Consider the following 25,852-nt stretch of genomic DNA (forward strand, 5'->3'; position numbering starts at 1 on the left):
AAATCGCACCTTCCAACCACTTCATCAGAGGCTGAGGGAAACTGATTCTTTCACTCGAAGAAAGGGGGTGCAAAATTTGGAACGAAATGACCACGAGCAGTGAGTTGATTTCTTCCTCATCTACGTCAATCACCCTCGTAAAACGGAAGGTATCCCAACTACTCCATTGTAAAACAGGTCTACTGGTTGGTAAACACGCACGTGTACTGGTTTCGGGATCACGATTAACAGAATGCAAAATATCCTCATGTACATCACTTCACTGATTGTCTTCCGTCTTTCTTCGAGTGGTGTTTTATTATATTTTATGCTCAATGTGTAAACAGAACAGAAAAGTATTCAGTTTATTGGCATGTTATTGCATTGTAAGATGTAATAATATATTCGTTCTTGCGTTCTGGATCCATCATTGTACCATCAGATGGTGTCGTTTTCAGCTGAATGGTCTTTCCTTTTTTTCCATTTCTGTTTTGGTAGTATTTTCTGTCCGGAAATTTGTTTGTATACAAACATCCTTTTCATTTCGTCCCTGGGGCCAAATGGTAGTCCTTTTTATGAATGAGAACAAAATCTATGAATAACTAAAAATGAGAAAAACTATATCATAGAACGTGTATAATGCTGATTTAGTTTTTTATTATCACTTTGTCTTTTAATATTTTGCAACACATTGCTTTGTAATATTTTGTCACAACGTAAGCAAAATTAAAAAGTAAAGAAATTCCGAACCAACAAGAGTGGTGGGCAAAGACCATATGACAATACTTTTTCAATATACGATTTTCAAATCCGACCGAAACAGCAGACCCCAACTTACTGTCTTACTATTATTCGGAGTGTGCCCCTCAACACGACACGCAAGAATGGCACAATTACGCAGAAAACAAACACTTTGAGCCCTGAAGATGATCTCAATAAAGATCGAAACGTTGGCACGATAAAGAAAATGTTTTTCTAAAGCCTACGTTACACCAGACCGCATCTCACGATTTCCGAATAAGCATAAACGCGAAATGTTATAAATTTAGCAATCACACTAATATATTAATATTTAGTGCTGATATTAATTTAAAATTTATATTTTATAAATAAAATATCGGTATATTATATTTTGTTAAAGACAAATAATTATTTTTAGCGAAAATAAAAGTTTATCGAACACACCAAAAGAAACAGCTCCGATATGAAAAATAATATTTAAATCAAGGTCACTAATCACCACACATTACTGTCTTACGTTTTATACTTACGTGCCTTACATATATTAATACTCAGCTAGTTTACGTATAGTGTTATTACATTAATAGGAGAATAGAATATAGTACCTAACTAAGGATCATTGTCCTTTCTCGTAATTTCTTCATTTTTCGGTGAATTTGACTGTTATTATAAATCAGTTTCAGCTTTAGGTCACACGATTGAATTTATAGCCTCAAAGGTAGTTTAAAAACGTTTTTATCCTGGATCTTTTATCTAAACTCTCCGTGTCTTCTTGTTCATTTGCAGCGTGGTCTGAAATGTTTTCCAATCTTCTTCATATTTTGGGGGCTCGTCATCGAGAGAGTTGTATTTCTCGTGCCGTGGACTCAAATAGATTCCAACTCTACAAGGAGTTGAATCATTCCCTAACTCCTTGCAATGTTTTTTCTGCTCCAGCAAATGATGTCCCGTTCTCTTTTTTCCGCTGGTGGTTTAAAATTCGAGGGGAGATGTTCCTGAATTTCAGGCCTTGGGTTGGGAGTACTCCTGCCGCTGCAGTGTGCTCTCTATGCAACTCAGGTGATCGTGAGGATGCATTTCATTTTCTCGCTAGATGCTCGGTCCTTAACGAATTGAGGTATCTGTATGTGGGTAAGGGTTTTCTGACGAGGGAAGAGCTCATAGCCCTTCTGAACGGCTCCGATTGCCGGGGTCTTGTTGATTTTGCTCGGAAAGCCTTTGTTTACAGATATGAATACATTGGAATGTAGGGAATTAATATTCTGTTCGTCTTATTTTTTTTTTTTTTTTTTTTTTTTGTTCTGTTTGTCTTAATACATACAATTTCTAGTTTGTGGGCTTCTAAATGCGAATTCTGTTGGCCTGTGGGGGACCCTTTGTAAGTTAGAATCCTTTTGATCTTTGAAGTGTCATTTTTATTATTTTCAAAGTTTATCGCAATTCAACCTTGTAATTTGAAAATCCTGTAAATAATTGTAACCTCTGAAGTTGATATTTTAAATTCTCCTTTTCTTATAATTATATAATTATGCATATTCTTGGGATAGTAATGCACTCCGAACTCTGGCTGACGGTTTTAATACCTTGCCATAATAATACTGTTTTTTATTTTTAACTGTAAATTTTTTTCATTTTGTAAATAAAGTATATCTATCTATCTTCTTGTTCAAATTAATCCGCCGGTTTAACGTACTGTCCTGTTCTGTCAGGATTTTACAGTCAGAGAGAATTTCTTATCTTTCCCAATATTCCATTCGACTAAAACCCACAATACTTCGGCTTTTTTCTGCTTCCTCGTGAGTTTTATTATGTATAGAAGAAAAGTCTTCTGGGCGGATTATCAGACGGTATATCCTTGTCCCGTGTTGATGAGATGTCTTTACCGAAAGATGCAGGTTGATTCTTGGAGGGAAAAATTTTGAAGCTTCTTCTACCTTACTACATAAACAGAGTATTTCTGTACTGGATATGATAAGAAAGTTCATTAACTGTATGCTCTTAGGTATCATGTTATGTGTTGTTTTTAGGGTGGGAATTTTTTTAATACGTTTTCTGACGTGTTTCTTTGTGTTTACAGGCAAAGCTGTGCCGTTTGTTGAGCTGACTGTAGCACACGCTTCCGTTCTCACGATCCTGGCGATCAGCTTCGAACGATACTACGCCATCTGCGAGCCCCTGCGAGCCGGCTATGTCTGCACCAAGACGAGAGCCATGCTGATCTGTCTGCTGGCATGGGCGTTCGCCGCCCTCTTCACAAGGTACACGCCAAGGGTCCGGTATCCAAGATTAGAGATAATCCGTGTGGATTTGTCATAACTCCGAGATGTTATTGAGGTTAAACGTACGGATATTTTTCAACGCAGAGAAGGTTAAGAAAATGATATTAACTGAATTGCTCGGTCCGGTTGGCAGTACAGGTCGCTGCTGCACTGTTAGGCCGGTTTATTGTTTATTTATTTACTAAAAATGAATTAAACATTTAAATATAATGTAGTTCGTAGTTTTGCTAATGTTAATTTCTTAAAAGTCTACCTTTTTTTTTTGATAGGGCTAGAAAAGAGGAATATTTCCAGCGTGAAAGTCGGTCCCAAAGCCCAACCAGAGCTAACCGTTTCTTCCCACGTCGCCTCCCACTAGGAGAGACATCATCAATATAAACCAAAATAAAGTGTCAATTAATTTCGTAAATATATTGCCGGTGTATATTGTTCCAGGTGGAATTAACGGTTCCCCGGTGTCATAATGTATTTGGACGGCAACCAACGCTCCCCGGCAGCCGCATAAATATTTCATAACGTCCGGTCGTAAATACTTAGGAGTGAATAGCCAGGGTCGATTTTGTAACTAAATGCTCCTCTTCAGGAGAGAAGTAATTTTAACTCCTACTTGCGGAAAATTGTTTCGCTTTTCGCCTTCGCCGCTTTGGCAGTCCCCGAGTACGTAAATCGCATCCGGTCTCGGCCGGCAGAGGATAGAAAAAAGGTACAATTTACGCAGGGGTCGATGAATAAAAAAAGAAAACACGCTGTGAATTTCTTGAAACCGTTTTTATTCTTTAACATTCGAGAAAATTTCCATTTATTAAAAAACTGATTATCGTAAGTTCTACTTTGTTGCGTAAAATTAAAATCTCTAGCATGCCCAGCTTTACATTATAGTTATAATACTATCAAATGGGGAAAAAAGAACTATCTAACAAGAATAGAATTTATATTGCTAATCTTAATAAATGTATACTGAAGAGTTCGCATTTTCTTGTTATAACCAGGCCTCGTAGTCGAGAGTAGTTCGACAAACAGATTAAGTCCTGTATAGTCTCAAGTCTACAAACAGTGCTTAAGACATTACTCCGCGAATTTTCCACTCCCTTCAAAATCTCCTATGAATATAAACGTCGATCGCGCGGATGCCGGCTTGGTTTTCCAGATCGGGGCAAATTTTCCAGGCTCGGAGGCAAAACGGCCCTCCAGGAAACAATGCAGGTCCCAATCTTCTATTTTATCGGGATTTGGCCCGGTTCCAGTCCGGGCAGTGGCGATGTATTATCGATGAGGAGGGGCTGTTCCCCCGATGGTTAGTGGAAAGAGATGACCATTCCGTTTTATGCCGGACCAATTTTATCGAGGTGTTATCCTGTTTTATTCTGATGTTTCTCATAATGTAGCAATATCTTCAAAATACTAAAAACCTACATTGATGTTTGTCGAAATATCATGATCTTATATCGATTTTTCAGGATAGATGCTTTCAACATATGAGGAAGTCAGAACGTAAGATCTTCTTAACACAAACGATTCAATGTACAAAACGTCAAGATTAAAAAAAAAGTGAAATATCAAAAAACTATCAAATTTACATGAAATACCTGAAAATATACAAAACGACAAAATTAATCTCAAGATAGCGATGTTTAGAAATGTCATGACCGAGAACTCACAGGTTGAAAACAATTCTAAGCAAAATGTACATTTCTATTTTTTTTAAGTCTCCAGTTGGTAATTTGTAAACTGTGTATTATTGAAAGTCCGAAGTTAAATACTTTAACTTTTTTCTTATTTAAATGAGTTGAGTTTATTGGAGGTTAAAAATTTCTAACCTCGATGGAGCATAGTTCTTGGAAGACTAAGGTTACATATTTCTAAACTTAGGTTCATTCTGGAAAGGATGATGATTCTTGAGAAGTTAATTAAGGTTTTTGGATGAGATAAAAAGTCAATGTCACGAGCGGGATTCGAACCCACGATCTTCGGCTAGATACGCCGCAGCTCTAGATCACGATAGCCTCAAGTGGTAGAGCAGTGTATCTTCACTAAAGCTCTCCGCGGCCATTTCATTTGTCGCCGAGAATCAAATATATTACACATTTTAAAAATGGCAAAAAGGAGGGAAAATCCAAAATTTTGGGTTGAAATGGGAAGTTAGTGTCCGAGTGGATCGAGGTCACGATAGCACAAGTGGTCGAGCAGCCGGCGTATCAAGCCGAAGGTCGTGGGTTCGAATCCCGCTCGGGACACCTGACTTTTTATCTCAACAAAAAACCTTAATTAATTGAAATATATTAATTGGTCAAGCGGACCACGAAAACTAATGAACTCTTGAGAAGTTATTTTCGATAACAATGGAGCAGGTTTTCTTAAGAATAAGGCTTAAGATTTCGAACTGCTGAGGAGATTATTGTAGATTGTCTATTATTGACTCTGTTGCAAATGTGTTAGTAATTGAATCTCGGTTTCTTCTAAGGTTAAATACAGGAAGGATACATAGTTTCTGAAGATTGGAAGATTCTTCTAAGGTTAGATGTTCTTTCTTGTAAGGATGAGGTTAAATATTTTTAACCTCTTCCAGGGTCAATGTTGGTTGTCTATGAGATTCTTGAAAGTTATATATTGAGGTTGAAGGTTATATATGAAATTCAGGAAGGATACATATTTTCTGAAGATTGGACGATTCGTCTAAGGTTAGATGTTCTTTCTTGTAAGGATAATCCGGCAGACGGTTACCTTGCCGTATTAAGTTTATTTTCTTGTTTGAATTATATGTAATTTTTCTTTTTTCTTCTTTTGTGCAATAAACTTATTATTATTATTATTATTATTATTATTGTAGGGATAAGGTTAAATACTTTTAACCTCTTCCAGGGTCAATGTTGGTTATCTATGAGATTCTTGAAGGTTATATATTGAGGTTGAAGGTTATATATGAAATACAGGAAGGATACATAGTTTCTTAAGATTGGACGATTCTTCTGAGATTAGATGTTCTTTTTGTAAGGATAAGGTTAAATATAGTTAACCTCTTCCAGGGTCAATGCTGGTTGTCTATGAGATTCTTGAAGGTTATATATTATGAACCTCAATGAAGAGAGTTTTTCAGTCTCCCTTGGATAATTTTAATGTATCATATGGGAAAATTTTTCTTGTAAGGTTAAATATTTCGAACCACAATGAAGAATGTTCTTGAGAATCTAAGGTTTATTTTATCAACCTACCCAGTTTCAGCATTTCTACTTAAAAGATAGTTTTTACTCAGAGTTTGCAAGAAGTGGTTGAACAACATACCCCACCTTTATAATTTGTATTTCTAATTTATATGGTAACTAGTTTTTTAGAAAATTAATTACTTCGGGTTCTTGTAATTCTAAGGTTAAATATTCCTAGCCTCTATGAAGGTTTTTTGGAGTCAATATTACCTTTTTTCGATTGCGTACGTGAGATTCTTGAAGAACCATGCATTTCTAACCTCAATGAGTGAAATATTGGGATGTCTGAGGTACTACCTCGAACTACAATGGAGATTTACTGGATTTATGCCTACAAGTTTACTGGATTTATGCTTTTCTTTTTATTTTACTTTGGATATGGAATATTCTTGACAATATAAATATTTTGAACCACCAAAAAGAAGGTTCTTCTTTTTTCCTTGCTTTACTAATAAAGTTAAGGGGCGTGAGTGGCCGCAACAGTTTAGGCGTTGACACGGCGCTCATCACTAACGTAATGGTCCCGGGTTCGAATCGAGCGGCCCTGCTTTCAAACCCTACATACTTTCAAATGGGCTTTTTTTCAAAACCTCCGGCTCAGGGTTCTATATAACCTCGTAGTAGAAATACTCTCATAAAAAATACATATATAAAAAACTAATATTGTTATTCTTAATACTAAATTTTATCAGCTTCTATTAAATATATAAATACTCAATTAATTATACACAAATTTTTTCGAAATGAAAAACTTGTGTCACAGGCGGGATTCGAACCCACGACTTTCGGGATGGTTAGGGATGGTTAGGGATGGAATTAATATGCCGCTGCTCTACCACTTGAGCTACCGTGACTTCGATCGCCCATGCCACAAACTTCTAATTTAATTAATTGAGTATTGTTATTCTTACTTTTAGAACCTAATAAAAGAGAGATCTTAGAATGCTAAGGTTAAATATTTCTAACCTCTGTAGAGGTTTTTCAAGTCAATATTGACGTTTTTCAATTGCGTATCTGAGATTCATGAAATATTTCTAACTTCAAAGGAATGAAGTATTTAAATATTTCGAGCCACAAAATAAAAATGTTCTCATAAAAATGAGGTTATTAATTCATTAGAACATTTCGAACCTCTTCGTAGAGAAATCAACATTCACCTTTTTGATGATGGAAATTGAAAAGAAAAAGTAAACGATTTTCACGTTGTTTACTTTTGTGTGGGAACGAGTTGCATTGGTGGTTAAGTATTTCTAACCTAAATGGAGCAAAGGTATTGAAAGGTTAACATTGAATATTTCACTTCGACAAAGTAATTCTTGTGGCGTATGAGGTTGAACATTTGTGACCTTTAAAAATAAAGGTTCTTAAAGGTCTTTCAATTGCATCATGGACCTTCCAATTTTAATAGATAGTTCTGAAAATCTCAACTCGCTTTGCTTTTAACATTAAACTAACTTAAAGTATCAAGATGCGTATGGAAGCCTCAAGTTGAAGAGTTCTACCAAGGAGATTGTTGCAAGTCTCAAGTCGTTTCTGGTAGTCTTAGGTTGTAATTAGATATTTTAAAGGTAGAAATTCGAAACTAGGCAACAAGGTTATTAAAACTCAATTTGTTTATTTTTAATTTTTCACTAAGGACCTCTACAGGTCACTTCATCTTTGGCATGAAATGCTTGAATATCCTAGACGTAATACTGCTCCACAAACAAGCGGAAGTAATATTGAATGTCTCAGCGACTAATAGTAAGTAACCTAGAAATGCATAGATAAACCTCAACAAAAGTATTTCTAATAAATACCTAAATAGAACTACTACATTGGCATAAAATTCTTGAATGTCCTAGACAGATTACTACTCAGCATTCAAATGGATCGACTATTGGACATCTAATGATAACCTTAAAACGCATAAACAAGCATTAAGTAAAATGGAAAAATCTTGTGCATGACTATCCTTGACTATCCAAACATCTATTGCATGTCTATCATTGACTATCATAAGCAGATTACTACTCAGTATTCAAACGACTATTGGACATCTAATGGTAACCTAAAAATGCATAAACAAGCATTAAGTAAAATGGAAACATCTTATGCATGACTATCCTTGACTATCTAAACATCTTTTGCATGTCTATCCTTGACTATCATAAACAGATTACTACTCAGCATTCAAATGGATCGACTATTGGGCATCTAATGATAACCTTAAAATGTATAAACAAGCATTAAGTAAAATGGAAACATCTTGTGCATGACTATCCTTGACTATCCAAACATCTTTTGCATCCTTGACTATCATAAACAGATTACTTCTGAACATTCAAATGGAACTTGGACGTATGGGTTCTTTTGAATAATTCCAGAAGTTTCGGACGTTTTTGTAATGTCCTAAAGTGATGGTTATTACACGCAAAACTGGAACCCCTGGTCTAAAGAGTAAAGTGTGAAGTTGCTCTAAGAAGACGACGTGCTCTATGGATTGAGGTGCTAAAATATGTCAAAGTTCTAAAACAAAGAATTCTAAAGTTCTCGTTAATTTTCCGTTTAATAGAATGAAGTTGCAGGTTGGATTTTTTTCAACTTCGTATTAAGTTAATTCTTTAACGTTTAAGGTCAATAATAATATAGTTCATTATCCCACTTTCTTGAAAATGCAAATCTGTATTTCTAATAGGATGGAGTTGTTAGTCACAAGTTAATAATATGCATTACCATTGGTAAGGAAGGTTTTTTTTAAACTACTTTTTCGAACTTAGTACATCAAGCAGTTCTTCTCTCTCTTGGCACACCTCGGATTTTTCTCTAAGACTAACTGTGCACGAGACGGTCTTAAACAACGAGACCATAGAGCGAAATGGGAGAGAATTCTGGACGTAATGAGAAGGGCACGAGACGGCCATATCTTCATGCCGAGTTACCTCCGTGGACAATATCACGAGAGGGCAATACTCGGCCACGTCGTAACTCGGCCCTGTCCCTCTGGGAATGAGCCTCGGTAAAGCTATTTATTGCCAATTGTTCTGTTATATTGCCCCTTTTGAAAACGGATAACGTCCAGGTCCAATTGTCCTTATTGCACCTTCCCTTTAATCTTTTACAGTCCCAAACACAATTTAAGCGACCGTCTTCATTAGATTTACACGTTCAATCCGGGCGACTACGTGCTGACTTTTATCATTTTAGATCTTTCAACAGGAAAATGTCTTAAGAGGTACAAAAAGTTTAAACCGTTTTTCACCGTCTTCATGTATAGCTGAACTTTTTACTAATTTGTTATTATCACCCAAAGCTTGTTCCTGGAAAAATACAAAATAGGCAATGGTGATATTAGAGTGAGAAAACTGCAATATGTTTATGTGTTTATTGCTACATAAAATAAAAAAATAATAAATAAAATTTAAACTGAGTGAAACAACTTTACCAAAAATATTACAATTAATTAAGGTTTTTAGTCGAGATTAAAAAGTCAGTGGCACGAGCGGGATTCGATCCCACGATCTTCGGCTTGATACGCTCCTACTCTACCACTTGAGCTATCGTGACCTCGATCCGCTCGGACATTAACTTCATTTGTCCCCGAGAATCCAATCCGATTACAAGACATTTGAAAAATGGCGAAAAGGAGGGAAAATTCAAAAGGTGGGGTTGAGATAGGAAGTTAATGTCCGAGCGGATCGAATCCCGCTCGTGTCATTGACTTTTTTATCTCGACTAAAAACCTTAATTAATTGTAATATGTTAATTCGTCAAGCGGACTACGAAATTAGTGAATTTACCAAAAATATTGCTATGGGAACAATAAAGAAAATATTCAATTCAGTACGGAGTATTTCTTCCTCTTGCGTTGATCTCCGCTTGCTCGATTGAGGTTTAGGTAGAATATTTTCATACTCCTCCTACAGCTGAATTCTTAATTCCTGCAAATTCTCTGGGATCACTGGGCGACTTTTTGCCGTCTTTGACAACTCGTCCCAAAAGTGTACGATATTGTTTAAGTCGGGACTACATTCTGGCCACTCCAAACAATGAATTTAAGACCGTTCAAGGTGATCACCAATGATCCTAGATGTGCGGGGCTTTGCATTGTCATGCATAAAAATAAAACCAATTAGTGCGTATCAGGAACAACTTCTGATAACACATCTTCAGTGTATCGCCTAGCTGTTAAGGTGGCCATTCACGATCGCTCCTAGCAGTCCAAACGGAGCGACGCCATTCCAAAAACCACGTCAATGGCAAAACTGAACTGGCGTGCCCGGCTGTGCCGAATATTCGACCGGTCCAAACTCCATCGCGCCACTCCAAATATCTTCGTGGTGTTCGTGAATGGAAAAACCTGGCATGGAGGGTGGGGATTTTGGCGCGCTGGCCTGGTCGTGAATGGGAAAACTCGTTTTTTGGCGCAGTCTCCGTCTTTCTGTCACTGAGCAAACATCTCCGTCGTACATTCTCAAAAAGTCAAAAACGTTTATTCTTTATTGGTAATGACATCCAATCGAGATTTTATTGTATGAAAGTTTACCATGTTTATGAAAGTGGTGGACAATGATTATATTACCACGATAGAAATAAAAGAAATTCGATCATCAACCAGTTGGTCGACAAAGGATCAAAACAAAGGATACAAATGCAATGAGAGATGCGGTATTGATAACCCCTAACAATGTTCAGAAACCGTAGTAGAGAACTTATTGTAAGTTCTTTTTGGTTCATCCCTGTAGCGAGAAATCGTAATTTGGTTGCCAACCTTTCATGTAGTGATGATTTCTCTCATGACTGTCTTTTGTTTTCTAATCAAGGGGGTAACAAGCTGGAGTAAATATAAATAAGACCTTAATCTTTTTTGTAAGGTTTTGGTTGAAATGAAAAAATAGTGCCACAAGGGGATTCGAATCCACGACATTCGGCTAAATACGCGCTGCGCTAACCACTTGAGCTATCCTGACTTCGATCCACTCTGGCACCAACTCCCCATCTCAACCTACAACCTTTCGAATTTTCTCACTTTTTGCCATTTTTTGGCGTCGGAGAGGATCGAAGTCACGATAGCTCAGGTGGTAGAGCAGCGGCGTATTTAGCCGAAGGCCATGGATTCAGATCCCGCTCGTGGCACTAGCTTTTTCATTTCAACCAAAACCTTACAAAAAAGATTAAATAATTGAAAGAAGTAATTTGGTCAATAGAACACTAAATATAATGAATAAATAAGACGTTTCATCCATCCTTAAATAGTTCCTCCAATCAGCGGGTTCAAGGGAAAGTTCTTTCATCAAATTGTTGTGGGTATTACGGCTTCTGTTCAGGAGCCACTTCTTACACCATTTTCTCTTCGATTTTTTGCTTTTAATATGTAAATAAACAGAAGAGTAGCACAAGAGATCCATTTTGAGAAGGTAATTCACTGGTTGACGTTCGGAGCGACTGGCTGTGGAGCGGTCGTGAATGCCCCCCACTCCAAATGGAGCTGTACGGCTTGGCGCGGTTTCATTTGGAGTGATCGTGAATGGCCACCTTTAGGGAACCCTCGATGGAGTTCAAGATTATGCGTCCTTCCATAGAAATGCCTGTCCAAACTTTAGAACCACACAGAATAGCTTCTCCGGAGTGAAAATATTGCGAGACATATCGCTCTCTTGTTCTTCTCCAATCTTTTTCTGACCAATTGATGTCAGTTCTTGCGAAACTTAACCGAACTATTCTGTGCCTTGTCAGAAGTTCTGGACAAGTGGCAGGCCTTCTCGCACGTAACACTGAAAGTCTTCGCCTTAAAGTGCGTAAACTGTCATTAACATTTCTGGCTTGTTAAAATCGTTGATTGATCTTAAAAGCGATAGAATCTCGATACTGAAAACACATCTTCAATGTATCGCCCTGCTGTTAGGGAACCCTCGATGAAGTTCATGTTTGTGCGACCTTCCATAGAAATGCCTGCGCAAACCTTAACACCACACAGAATAGCTGAAGTGAAAATGTTGCGAGATATATCGCTCTCCTGGTCTTCTCCAACCTTTCTCAGACCTGAATTTGTCATTTCTTGCGAAACTTAACCGAGCTATTCTGTGCCTTGTCAGAAGTTGCGGACAAGTGACAGACCTTCTCGCATGTAATCCAGCATCTGAAAGTCTTCGCGTCAAAGTTTCTAACTTGTTGAAATCCTTGCTTGATGGTAGAATCTCGATTATGAAGTACCTTCAAAACAATAAAATTATCTCTCTGAGATGTGAAAGGATGGCGATCTGATTCTTGCCTTTTTGAGTAAGCTCCAGTATCTTTGGAGCGAAGGAAGACCCTTCAGACTTGTTCTGCTGGGAATGTTAATCACCCTGGCCACATATGCTTGACTTGTTCCATCTTCCAACTATTCTAGCCTAATCTGTATCACTTTAAACCATCACACAACAAAAAATGGTACAATTTAAAAAAAAAATCAAACCACCAGAACTTGAGAAAGAAATTTTACTGAAAAACCAACCATGAAAACATTTATTTACAAAATCCAATTGTAAATACAATTGGGAGATTTTATCTGTGCTTTACTTACCTCTAATCCTTTAAAACGGGCCAAATGTTGTAAGATAATCAATGGAGGATTCAAATCAAAGGAGAGATAATTAAAAATATTAAGGGTGGTCCCTTTTTTTTGACTCTAAGTGTAGTTTGAGAAATATTCCCCGTGTATTTTAATGAAAAAACTAGTGCCCGTGATGCCATAATGGCCGAATGTTGGCGGTATTAGTGAAGGTGCAAATATTTGTGGAAAGTGTAGGCTGGTTGCGGTTTGAGGAGGACCCCTGCTCTGCTACATCTGGGGTAAGTAAATTCCTTATTTTACACCCCGAGGCAAGATTAAATTTGTGAATATAAAAAAATACGATTTAAAAAATGGAAATGCAAAGCCCCCGATGTAGCTGCAGAGGTCGTCCTCGTACCTTAATTATCTCCGGCCAGTTCTTGCTTAATTTCTCTCTCGTTTATTGGAAATGCGAAGGATCTTTCGTTCACTTTGTTCATCATGAAAGTCAAAAAGGTTCAATTGCCAATTAACAGTCATAATTATAAAAGAGGCTTTGCATTTTCATACTGTAGTTTTTTTTATTAATTTGAGTTCCAATTATAGTACTTTTTGATCTGAAATCTGTAACGGGCAAACTTTTCCATTTATTTAACAAATCTACCGTAATGACAGAACAGATGATTGCGTCTCGTTTTAAAACTGTGAATTTTTGACAATATTTTCACAAATTATTTCACAAAGCAGAGGGTTCTACCTAATTTTTTTTTTTTAGTTTATAACTTAGGTTAAAACACCCTTCTAATTATGGTATAGCAATTCCCACTTTATTCAAAAGTTAGCTCAATTAATGGTAAACAAATTAAATTAAATATTAATGAAAACTTAAATGTAATCTCATTTTCATAATAAACTCCCAATTTGGGAAAGACCAAAGTAATGCTCTCTACATGCTCTCTGCTCCTCTACCACTTGAGCTATCGTGACTTCGATCCCTCGGACACCAACTTCCCACTTCAAACTCACCTCTCGAATTGAAAAATGGCAAAAAGGAGGGAAAATTCGAGAGGTGGGTTGGGATGGGAAGTTGGTGTCCGAGCGGATCGAAGTCACGATAGCTCAAGTGGTAGAATAGCGGCGTATTTAGCCAAAGGTCGTGGGTTCGAATCCCGCTCGTGGCGCTGACTTTTTTTTATCTCAACCAATTCCTTTCATAAATATTAATTAATTGAAAAATGTTAATTGGTCAATCGAACCACGAACTGTAATGGATGTAATGCAATATAATCATTTTTCATTATAAGAGGAAATTTATTGGCAACTTACATAGGTTTTTTCTTAATATGTCGTTTGTTAGATTCCAGTAATTTTTGGTCTGCCTTTTCATCTGGCGAGGATTGGAAGACAGAAAATGTTCGAAAAAGACCAAAGTGCATTCATCACCAAGCAGACCCCAAGAAGAAAGCTCAAATATTAATACATTTAAGAATGGAAAAGTTTGCTCTATCTGGCTTTGGAACTCTTTATCACACATGAAACATTAAACATTATTTGTTATTCAGATATAGTGAGATGCGGTCGGGTGTGATGTAGGTTTCAGAAAAACATTTTCTTTAACGTGCCAACGTTTCGATCTTTATTGAGATCATCTTCAGGGCCTGGGATTTACAAACAATGTTTACATTTAACAAATACGTTTAGGATTTGGAAAAGTGAATTTATACAATGCAAAATATATTTTATATTGAAACAAAGTATTTCTATTCATTCAAAGTGTTTGTCTTCTGTGTAATTGTGCCATCCTTGCGTGTCGTGTTGAGAGTGCCAGTGAGATTTTGCTGTTTTATGTTTATATATGTTTGGTTTGGAAGGGGTGGGGAAGGAAGTCGGTATATAAAAGACAATTTTGTGTAAGGTGTTGGCTTCTTTGAAGTTGGCCCGATAAAGAAAATGTTTTTCTGAAACCTACATTACACCAGACCGCATCTCAAGATATCTGAATAACTATCGATTAACGGTCACTAATCTCTACACATTAAACATTATGTATAATCAAAGCATTGGAACTTTTTAGGTGTGGAAAATTAGTATAGTTGTCATCATAAGCATATTCCAATGAATTAAACGAATTTATTTGTTTTTCTGTTTCAGCCCAATAATTGTGATGACTCATTATTCTCGGAAGACGGAATATTTCGACGGTTCTATGGTTCCGACGTGCCTGACAGAAGCGACGACCTTCTGGCCTGAGCTGTTCTTCTTTATGATCATCTCTCTTTTTTTCATCCTGCCCTTAGGCGTACTGATCGTGCTGTACACAGTGATAGCCCGGCATCTCATGGCCGATTCTGGCACGTCCAACAGCAGCGACGGATTCAACCAGAGGGCCAGGAAGCAAGTCGTGCTCATGCTGGGCACGGTGGTGCTTTCGTTCTTCACCTGCCTCTTCCCGTTCAAGGTCTTCACGCTCTGGGTCATAATAGTCCCTCGGGAGTACAACATGCGCCTGGGGGTCGAGAGATACTACAACATCCTCTACTTCTGCAGGATCATGCATTACTTGAACTCGGCAATCAACCCTATCCTGTACAACCTGATGTCGTCCAAGTTCAGGCACGGTTTCAAACGCCTCATCGGAATAAGGAGGAAAAGGCACATCCTCATTCTGAGGAACAGGACGACCATGAGCACATCTCTAAACTCCAGCACCAGGTTCAGAGGCTCGCCTGACTTTTCCTGGAGGGATTCGTCTTTGGATTCAAGGCATACCAACGGGTCCATAAGGCGCAGCGTCATCCTCAGGAGTTCTTTACTTAGAAACGAATCTAATAGAAAAAGCAGAGAATCAATTCCTACTCATACTGATAGCTATGTTTAGAAACACACAAAATCCATTTTTTTATTCATCTAAGTCACCTGGAGATTCAAATCAAGGAATTGATTTTAATCAGGCCCAGATTTTTATCATTTAAAACTAAATTTCCAATCTACTATTTTTTGTTCACTTGTCTGTTCGAAATCAACCGTATTTTGAATTCTCATCATCATCAGTTCTTAAATTGTCCAAGCAAGAAAATATTATTACCAAAAATTATAAAAGCTTCTATTTAATAAATTCTGAGCTTAACTATCATATACAAATAATTTTTTACACATTAAATATTACAGGTTAATCTGATGGTGTTTGTAATCGTGCTTGGAAAGCAGTTAGAGGTTTTTCACATCACAGTCAATAAAATAAGAAACAAAACTGTTTCAAAAATTTTGATATTCATTCCAATTACGAAACTTTATATAATCAGACTTAAAAACAGATAATTGAACGTCCTGGCAAGGTAGGGAACAGATGTAAGATTTTAGGTTAAAATCTTTTTATGCAAGAAAACTGAACAAAAAAAGTCTTCATAATGAACTAATTATCAACCTAAGAATAGTTCGGTTTGAAAGTATGTAATAGAAAATAAAAGTTATTCATACTTGTCCATTGTGAAATAAAGTTAAAGGCTGACTACATGTCCAATCATCGTCGGGTCCAATTGGACGGACAAGGCGATGTCGAAACCAGGGTTAAAATGACGTTTTCATAATATCGCCGCCTCCTGGAGAAACTTTCGGCCTGGAACTGTCCAAGTCATTACCCTCTAAGTTTGTTAAGCAATTTAAAAAGAGGCTCCTGGAAAGTGATTTATCTCCGAGACCCCGAGAATTAACTTCTTTTGTTAGTACCGAGGACATATTTTTTCCGACAAAAAGGGAGAAAAAGATCACTTTCATATTAAAACGCCAGTAAATGGCTGTAATGCAAACACGATTAAACGACTTTTTTTCTCCGGGTCTGTAATTAATCCAATCGGATGACGGCCGTTCTTCTTATTTTTTGGCAACGGTTTCATTTATTATTCAATTTGCAGAGATTTGCCCCTGTTAGGACCGTTTCATTCCAAATCATAAGCTATTAGGAGAACAATACGGCAAAGAAGGGAAAAAGTAAGCGCCCCGGAACTGGAAAATAACTGTTATTTATTAGAATCTACATATTTAAAAGCACTTATGCTAATCTCGAATTATGCAAAATGGAAGAGCCCGTTTGAGTAAATTGCTAGATATCCATTCAAGACGTGATGTAAGCCTTCTTCCCGCATTGCTAAGGAGACAGTAACAAGCTATAACTTGTGACTAATATCCGTGCCAGGCTTTAAATAAATTAGTATACATCTCGACCTGATTTGCATCTGAAAGTGGACGGGAACGGTATTCGTAACAAAAAGTGTTTCGATCACGTTGAAGAGGATGCTGCGTACGACGCGACCATAAAGCGCGAAGCCGTTTGAAACCGGCTAAAGAAAAAAAAACCAAGCATTCTTCCGTGAGTTATTTATGAACTTGGCCTTCCGTAAAAGTTTTCGCTTCTATTCTTATTCCTTATACGATACACGGTATTTTTAGCTAAATATTTTTATAAGACATGAATATGGATCTTCCAGTTTTGATAAAAGGCAAATTCTATAATCAAATAGTCAATTTTTATCGAATGGTGCCAAAAATAGCTTAGCTTTACTTAGCCTTTTTCTAGTGCCTCTTTTTTTAAATAATTAATTATGACATTTGCATCTTTTTAATATTTAGTGCGACTAGTCAAACGTAAGTCGGATTTTTGTATTATTCATATTTTTCAAAAAAAAGAAAAACTGTATGTAACGACGATATTTCTATTATTTATTTACGTGTACTTCATATTTTAATCGTTGTTTTTTTTTCCTACAAACTAAATGTATTTGTATTATACCAAAGAATACTTTTTGTTTTGAGGGCCTAAGCCAGTTTAGTGCTCCTGGGGTGAGCGAAGAAGTTTATTATACTTAAATAAAAAATTAACGTAGCGTTTTTTGTTTTTGTTTTTTTTTGTACATAAATATGTTGTGCTTATGTTGTAAAAATACATACTAGTCTATTCTTCACAATCAGCGTTTTGCTTAATATCCCAAAACCCGAATCCGTTAAAGAAACAGACATTTTACACCTTCCCGAACAACTCATCAGAACACAAAGTTTATAGCACAGTTTTAACTCTCCTTAGAACTCGTTAACTTGTAAGTTATTTCAACCAAATCCAACTAAATGGCAGAACAGAATGATTGTGGATAGGTCCGACTTTTGACTCTCCCAGAATGGCCATGGCATTTGGGTCATGCAGATTTAGCGAGTCAACCCTGCAGAATGGAACATGTCCTATTCCACTATATACATTGCAAAAAAACTGATTACCTCTAAAATTCTTCCAAGTTGGCCACGAGAAATAAAAGGCTGATAAATGCATTTCACAAAGCCGTGACTGATATTGGGGCAAACATATGTTCATGCATGCACATATATGTCCTGAGCTTATAAAATTAGCTACATCCATGGACCTTCAACATATAGGTCATTTAAATCCTCGACAAATTCAGTTTTTACATCTAAACACACCACTCGTTCACTCCTGAAATACCCTCTTTCCTATTGTCATACCAAACACTCAAGTAGGGTGGTGGGTCGTAGATGTTTACGGTCGATGTTATCGTCTTGAAGGTACGTTAGTGTTTTTTTGGAGGATAAAATTTATTTATCTCACTATTAGTTTAAAATTTAGAATTAATGAAAGACCCTGAGCCAAAACTAGAACTCTACATCTTTAACTCACTTTAACTACCTTTTTCACGACCAGCCATCTATCATTAGGAGGTGTTCTTCGAGGAAGAAAAGAAGTAAGAAAAAAGAAAACTTAAAATATTTATTTAGAAATCGTGAGATGCGGTCTGGTGTGATGTAGGTTTCAGAAAAACATTTTCTTTATCGTGCCAACGTTTCGATCTTTATTGAGANTGGTAGAGCAGCGGCGTATCTAGCCGAAGGTCGTGGGTTCGAATCCCTCTCGTGCCATTAACTTTTTTTCATCTCAACTAAAAACCTTAATTAATTGTCATAATACATACAATTTTTACATTGTTTAAATTTTACAAATACATATAGGATGTGAAAAAAATTAATTTATGTAACGCTAGAAAATTTTAGATTAAAAAAATGAATTTATACAATGCTAGAAAATTTTAGCTTAATCTATCTAATTAAATTTCTAAAAATTAATATAAATTATTTTTTCTAAAAATTAATCTAAAATTGTCTATCATTGTATAAATTCATTTTTTTTATAAACTTATTTTTTTAATAAGAAATAAATGAATTTAGCATCGTATAAATTCTTCTTTTTTTTAATTTTCTAGCATTGTATAATTTCATTTTGTTTTAAACTAAAATTTTCTAGCATTGTATAAATTCATTTTTTTCACATTCTACGTGTATTTGTAAAATTTAAACAATGTTCATAAATCCCAGGCCCTGAAGATGATCTCAACAAAGATCGAAACGTTGGCACGATAAAGAAAATGTTTTTCTAAAACCCTCGTCACACCAGACCGCATCTCACGATCTCCGAATAATCTTAACTAACGGTTACTGAACACCGCACAAAAATATGTAAAAAGATTATTGAAAAAAGTTCTCCTAGTATCCAATACCAAGTATCACCAAATTAAATTAAAATTGGTGATCCCAAGTCCGTGCCTCATTAGTCAGACGAATATAACCCACGCTGAAAAACAAAGATACATACACACCCAGTTATCATGAATGATTTAGTTTACTTCACCTGGCATCCCAAGCCTCTTCTCTTTCCATGCCATTTTTCTTATTAACCAAAAACTATGTCCGTTTTAAATTATATATCTCAAAAATAGTCGGCACGAGAGTAAAGGATTTTTCCAAAATTTTATGGATTTGTCTAAAGGGGATCTCATGGGGGACGGTTTCTTCCTTATAAAGGCTCAGCCGAGCTTGTCGAGCGTGTAGGGAATAAATCAAAATGTTTTGCACAGGCGCCGAGAAAGCTTTTAATGAACGAGCAAGATGTAAAACAAGACACCGACGCCTTTTCCTAATACTAATATTAACTATGTCAAGCCGTAATAAACCGTTCTTTCGCCGTTCCCAAATCCGGCAAAAACGTGGCACAAATCATTTCTGTTTCCGAGGCCGGATAAGCGTTCGGAAGGATTCATCACACCAGAGTTTCTTAAATTTTACAATATTCTGCTTTTGTTGATTCGCCGTTGATATAAGTCGAATCTTTTGTCCCAGGCGATTGAATTTCGCAGCTGGGCTTGTTTTTGATTACGGACATTTCCTACCTACTGATTATTATTGTCATCCTTCGAAGCACAGACCGATACTTCCGAGTCATTGAAGAGTCGGCGTCTTCCTCAACCTTCTCCTCGCTGGTGTACCAGGTGTACACAGCTGACCTCCCATCCCATCCTGAAACCGCCACGCTAACATTTGAACAGCGATGATATGGACCGTTCTACATTATTGCTTTGCGGATAATATGGTATGCTTAAGTGATATGTAATCCCCATTTTGAAACAGAACGATTTATACTCTACGCTCTTAAACGCAGGGACATTGTCAGACACGATAATTTTGCATAACCCATGTTGAGCAAAAATATGTTTCTTTAAGCACTGAATTACCGTTGTAGCAGTATAGTTACGTGTAGGGATCGCCCAAAGAAATTTAGAGAAGGCGTCTAAGGCCAATACATACTTGTTTCCTCCTTGTGAAGTGGGAAGCTGGCCCAAGAAATCAATGTAAAGTTTTACATCGGGCGTTCTACTCTCGTTGATGCCAACTCTCCTATCTTACCAGTTCTATCGGGCTGAACCGTGCGCAAGAAATACAGTTTGCAACGCGAATCCGGATGTCTGTCCGCATTTTTGGGTAAATGAATGCCCTCTTGATTTGGTTTATGTTTTTTAAATCCCAGATGCGCGCCCATAGGAGAGGAATGGTATTGAAAAATCATTTCTTGGCACGAAAACGGTATAACAATCTTAGGGCACTTCAAGGTCCTGGTTTGATAAGTTAGAGTCCTCTTATGATCTATGCGGTAATTTTTTCTCGGATGTCCTTGTTCCATTTCCCTTATCATTTCTCCCAATACGGGATCGTTCTTTTGATGGGTCGACAATGGTGTGAATATTTCCGGATGTTTTACCAAATTAATGAAAGCATAATTCCAACGATTCCCGATCTCCATATCCACTTCTTCTGTAACTGAGATGGGAAAAGGCTTTCGTTTTCCAATATGCCTTTATTAAGGTTTTCAGTTTTCACCTGTTTGGAATGAAATTTCGTTTTTTGGCAGGCGTTCGCTACAATATTCTTCATTAGGTTCATGAATTGGTCATTCCCCATAACCATTTCACATAATGGGATCAATTCGGATCCGGCCATCTCATTTATTTTTAACTTTTGTGTCTTTGTGGTGTTTTGTTCCAATTGCGACAACATTTCGGATGCAACCAACTCGGATTATCCTCGCCATTCCCCATATCTGTTCGAGAAATGTTAATATTCTATAATTCACTAATTTCGTGGTCCGCTTGACCAATTAAATCATTACAATTAATTAAGGTTTTTAGTTGAGATGAAAAAAAGTCAATGGCACGAGCGGGATTCGAACCCACGAACTTCGGCTAGATACGCCGCTGCTCTACCACTTGAGCTATCGTGACCTCGATCCACTCGGACATCAACTTCCTATCTCAACCCCACCTTATGAGTTTTCCCTCCTTTTTGCCATTTTTCAAATGTCGGGTAATCGGTTTGGATTCTCGACGACAATTGAAATGGCCACGGAGATCTTTAGTGAAGTGTACTTCATATTAATTCTTTAAATTCACTAATTTCGTGGTCCGCTTGACCAATTAAATCATTACAATTAATTAAGGTTTTTAGTTGAGATGAAAAATGGCAAAAAGGAGGGAAAACTCATAAGGTGGGGTTGAGATAAGAAGTTGATGTCCGAGTGGATCGAGGTCACGATAGCTCAAGTGGTAGAGCAGCCGGCGTATTAAGCCGAAGATCTTGGGTTCGAATCCCGCTCGTGCCATTGACTTTTTTTCATCTCAACTAAAAACATTAATTAATTGTAATATTCTATAATATTATAAGAAAATAACTCCTAATATTTGTCTCTAAATTATGAGTAATCTCGCCGGTGCCTCCAATTTTTGTGACGACACCAAAATAAAAACGGTACACTCTTTATTGATAAAAAATAACAATTTGAATTGAACGAAAAATAAACTCTTTGATGTATGTGTCCAGAATAGAACAATAAAAATTAAAATTTACTTACAAAAAATATAATAAATCTTTCGAGAGGAATAAGAGGAAGGAAGAATCGTTTGAACACGCTCAGCCAATATCCGAACAACAACAATCTATCTTTCCTGTCCTTCCTCAACCTTAGGGTCTCCCCACTCGAATATATTATCGTCACACAGTCTACTTCAAGCACATACTCATCCAAATTGTGGACAGGGATATATAGAATTATATACTGGCAAACGTCTGACGTGGAATCCTCACACACAGCATAGACGACATGAAGATATAAAACAGTTACTGAGTTCTTTAACTTACCTATCTTAAAGAAAAAGCTGCCTTATATCACCAATGTGAAGCCGATATGAACAAACGTCTGGAGTCTGGGGTTCTGTCAAACATTCCAATATACTCCGCATACAAAGAGCCTAATCCATAATCCTTGATCATCCCTTTTATGTGCCCAAATAAACTGCCATATAGACCATATTCCTTAACCGAGATGTAATCCATTCCCGTTATCTCCTATTTCCTACAATCCGCCCAACCACCATAAATCCTCAAATACAAAAACTCTCTTCCCGACGAAATCCTCGACAATTAAGAAGACTTTGGCCGCGGGATCTGATTTCCAGTGATAATGAAACTAACCTTGATTAATTAGAGACCACTTAGTACTTAGGAGTGCTGCTAGTGGGTAGTTAGTTACTCTTGTTGTAAATAAAAAAATAAGAAAAACGTCGAATCTCTTGAATTTTCATATAAAAACGACATTAAATTTATATAGAAAGATATAAAACTTTGTAGGTTTACCATGTAAGACTGTTGCTTTTAATTTAAAACTCTTTCAAGAAAACGTCAGAATTTTATGCAAATATGATGCACATCGTGGACGCGCGGGTGAAGAGGACTTAATTAAATAACTCGCATGCCCTGTCCGATAATTTCATAAAATGTTCCTCGAGAAGTTTTATATTAAATCCTAAAAGCACATTAATCTCGGATATTCGGAATCCCACGGAATTTCCTCTGTACAAATCAACGAGAATTAAACAAACGTGAAATATCGACAGCGCTATGCATCGACTTAAACGAGGGTTTTAGACAAACTGTTAAATTTGAAACTATAACTGCATACATGCACTGAAAAATCAGTGAATAACTCAAAATGACATCCTACAATTTGACCGATGTTTTGTTTTTGCAGTCCTGTTCTGATAGTGACCAACTACAGGGAGGCGGAATATTTCGACGGTACGAATGTCACGGTTTGCCTGATGGAAGTGGACACATTCTGGCCGGCTTTTTACTTCCTCCTGAGCATCACGGTCTTCTTCGGCCTCCCGTTGGGCGTCCTCGTCATCCTCTACACGGTCATCGCTTGTCATCTGATGTCAAATCCGGGGCTCGTGGCGCCCAACTCGCACACGTCAGCATTGAGGTAATAAAAAAAACAAATTTATTATTATTTATACATTAAAATCACCTTTGCATCTTGTAATAAATACGGAATATTTAATAAGTTATGACACGTTGTTCTTTTTAAAATAAAAAATCCACTAGCAATAAAGTGTCCTGCGTAGTTTCAAACTCAATAATATAAGAAAGTCCGACAAGATAAACTGAAAAAGAAAGAAGCCTGGAACACCCAAGAAAATAAAACAAAACGATATCGCTCGGGCTCATACAAAAACCCTTTGTAAATATTTTGACGATGTGAGGATCCGAGACGTCGTAACAGTAAAGATCCACCCTTCTAAAAACCCTTATCTGAGTCCTTTTCACCACGATCCAACGACGAAACACGGAATTTTACAATTTTCGTTATGAAAACGAGAAAATTTATACACAGGAGAATCGACTGTGGTTTCGTAGCACAAGCAATTTTATATTAGTTATGGTATTGGTTTAATCATAAATTTATTTAGAACTGTACTTTTTTAGCCTTGGTGTCATATTCGAGGCGGGTTTGTATGTAATATCCATCCTGTAACGTCTTTTGATTGAAACATTCCAGCAAAGCCTATTTCCGTTTTTCCTTTCCTCGGCATTTTCAAAGCTCATCCTTGACAAAAGCCTTAACAAAAAACTATCCAATTACTGTCCCACAAAATTTACTTAATATTTTTCGAAAAAAATCACAAACCTTAATCTACTTAATTTCAGCAGCTCAATAAAAAGTCTTTGGGTGCAAATATCATCGTCGATCATCGTCTAACTGAAGATGTTTCCAAATATCCTTACAAAGTTATATAATAGACAATAAACCAAAAGTCTTTTCTTCCTATAACTCTTCTTAATGAGTCAAACTTTATTGGGTTTATATTTTTAGGCCATATACGTTCATACATATAAGACCAGGTCGGCCGTCTTAAATGATTCTTCGCTGATGATCTAAGCACCAAAGAAGTACCAGAAAACCTGCAGTATCCCGTAAACCACATACATCCCGTTTCAAAAGCTGCGAAATTAATTAACGCCTCAGCCAAAGAAAATTTGAATTTTTGAAAATCCAAAAACTCCTAAATATTATTTAAATTAATAACTGTAATAATATGCTAATATGAAAATTTAATATTTCAAAAAACCAACTTTATTAAGGGGTGGATTTTACCCGAGAAATTTTTTTGTTGAGTTGATAAAATATTATCCTGGAATTATTACAAAACGAAGCGACATTATGAATTTCTCGCAGTTCCTTAATACAGCCCAGACCTCGCACCTTCAGATCACCACATATTTCGATCTATGACCCCCTCCCCCGAAAATTACCAAGAAATAAAAGATGATTGGGTCAAAATTAACCAAACAACCGTGCCGTGGGTGCTGGAGCAGCAGAATATTAGCGTTTAGTTCCACTAGTTTCGTGGTCCGCTTGACCAATTAATATCTTACAATTAATTAAGGTTTTCAGTTGAGATAAAAAAGTCAATGGCACTAGCGGGATTCGAACCCACGATCTTCGGCTTGATACGCCGCTGCTCTACCACTTGAGCTATCGTGACCTCGATCCACTCGGACACCAACTTCCCATCTCAACCACACCTTTTGAATTGTCCTTTCTTTTGGCATTTTTCAAATGTCGTGTAATCTATTTGATTTTCGGCGACAAATGAAATGGCCACGGAGAGCTTTAGTGAAGGTATACTTCATTTTAAACTATTAAATTCACTAGTTTCGTGGTCCGCTTGACCAATTAATATCTTACAATTAATTAAGGTTTTCATTTGAGATAAAAAAAAGTCAATGGCACGAGCGTGATTCGAAAAGGAGGGAAAATTCAAAAGGTGGATGGAAAGTTGGTGTCCGAGTGGGTCGAGGTCACGATAGCTCAAGTGGTAGAGCAGCCGGCATATTAAGCCGAAGATCGTGGGTTCGAATCCCGCTCGTGCCATTTACTTTTTTATCTCAACTGAACTTATTAATTGTAAATGCCATGTAATTGCCACATTCAAGACGAAATAGTAAGGAAAAGTTATTTAACTTTTATCACGTCTGAAGAGGCAGCGTAGCATAAGAATGATGAATGACCTGTGATCTTAACTATTCTTAGGTATGCTTATCCTGGTCAAAATCTAGTCAATAGTCGCTATTCTGGCAACAAGATATTGACAAAATGCTCCATGAAGGCTAACATAGCATACCATGGTGTACAACTAGACAATAATTTGTTAGCAAGTAGTTTTATAACGTAAGGCATACTTTTCAAGCAAGAGAATCACCTTGAACTCTTGATATTCAGCCCCGACCTTGCTCCTCCAAATTACCATTTAGTTACGTTATTACGCAGGCAGACATTTATGGCTGAAGGTGTGTGGCTTAGTTTTAGTCGTTAGGTACTGAAAGTTACAAATGCAATTTGACAGGTGTGGTACCCCGGTCTCCTTTTTCAAATTAAAAAGTATTCTTCCCTACACCTACTATCTCATCATGAA

General features: G+C 36.8%; 1 protein-coding gene across 4 annotated transcripts in view; it reads left to right on the top strand.

The window, feature by feature from the left end:
• LOC106662489 (growth hormone secretagogue receptor type 1-like) overlaps positions 1–25,852 on the top strand; it is a 313,348-nt gene that overhangs the window by 285,647 nt on the left and 1,849 nt on the right. For 3 of the 4 annotated variants that reach the window (XM_024225718.1, XM_014386625.2, XM_024225717.1), the window contains 2 exons: positions 2,798–2,978; positions 14,865–17,425. In XM_024225718.1, the coding sequence (XP_024081486.1) occupies positions 2,798–2,978; positions 14,865–15,591 (908 nt within the window). In that variant the 3' untranslated portion in view covers positions 15,592–17,425. Of the gene's footprint in view, positions 1–2,797; positions 2,979–14,864; positions 17,426–23,124; positions 23,359–25,852 lie in introns of those variants that run through there. The other variant, XM_024225719.1, reaches the window with a different exon arrangement.

This window comes from Cimex lectularius, unplaced genomic scaffold (genome assembly GCF_000648675.2).
Source record: "Cimex lectularius strain Harlan isolate CLEC.00 unplaced genomic scaffold, Clec_2.1 scaffold33, whole genome shotgun sequence".
Classification (NCBI taxonomy): domain Eukaryota; kingdom Metazoa; phylum Arthropoda; class Insecta; order Hemiptera; family Cimicidae; genus Cimex; species Cimex lectularius.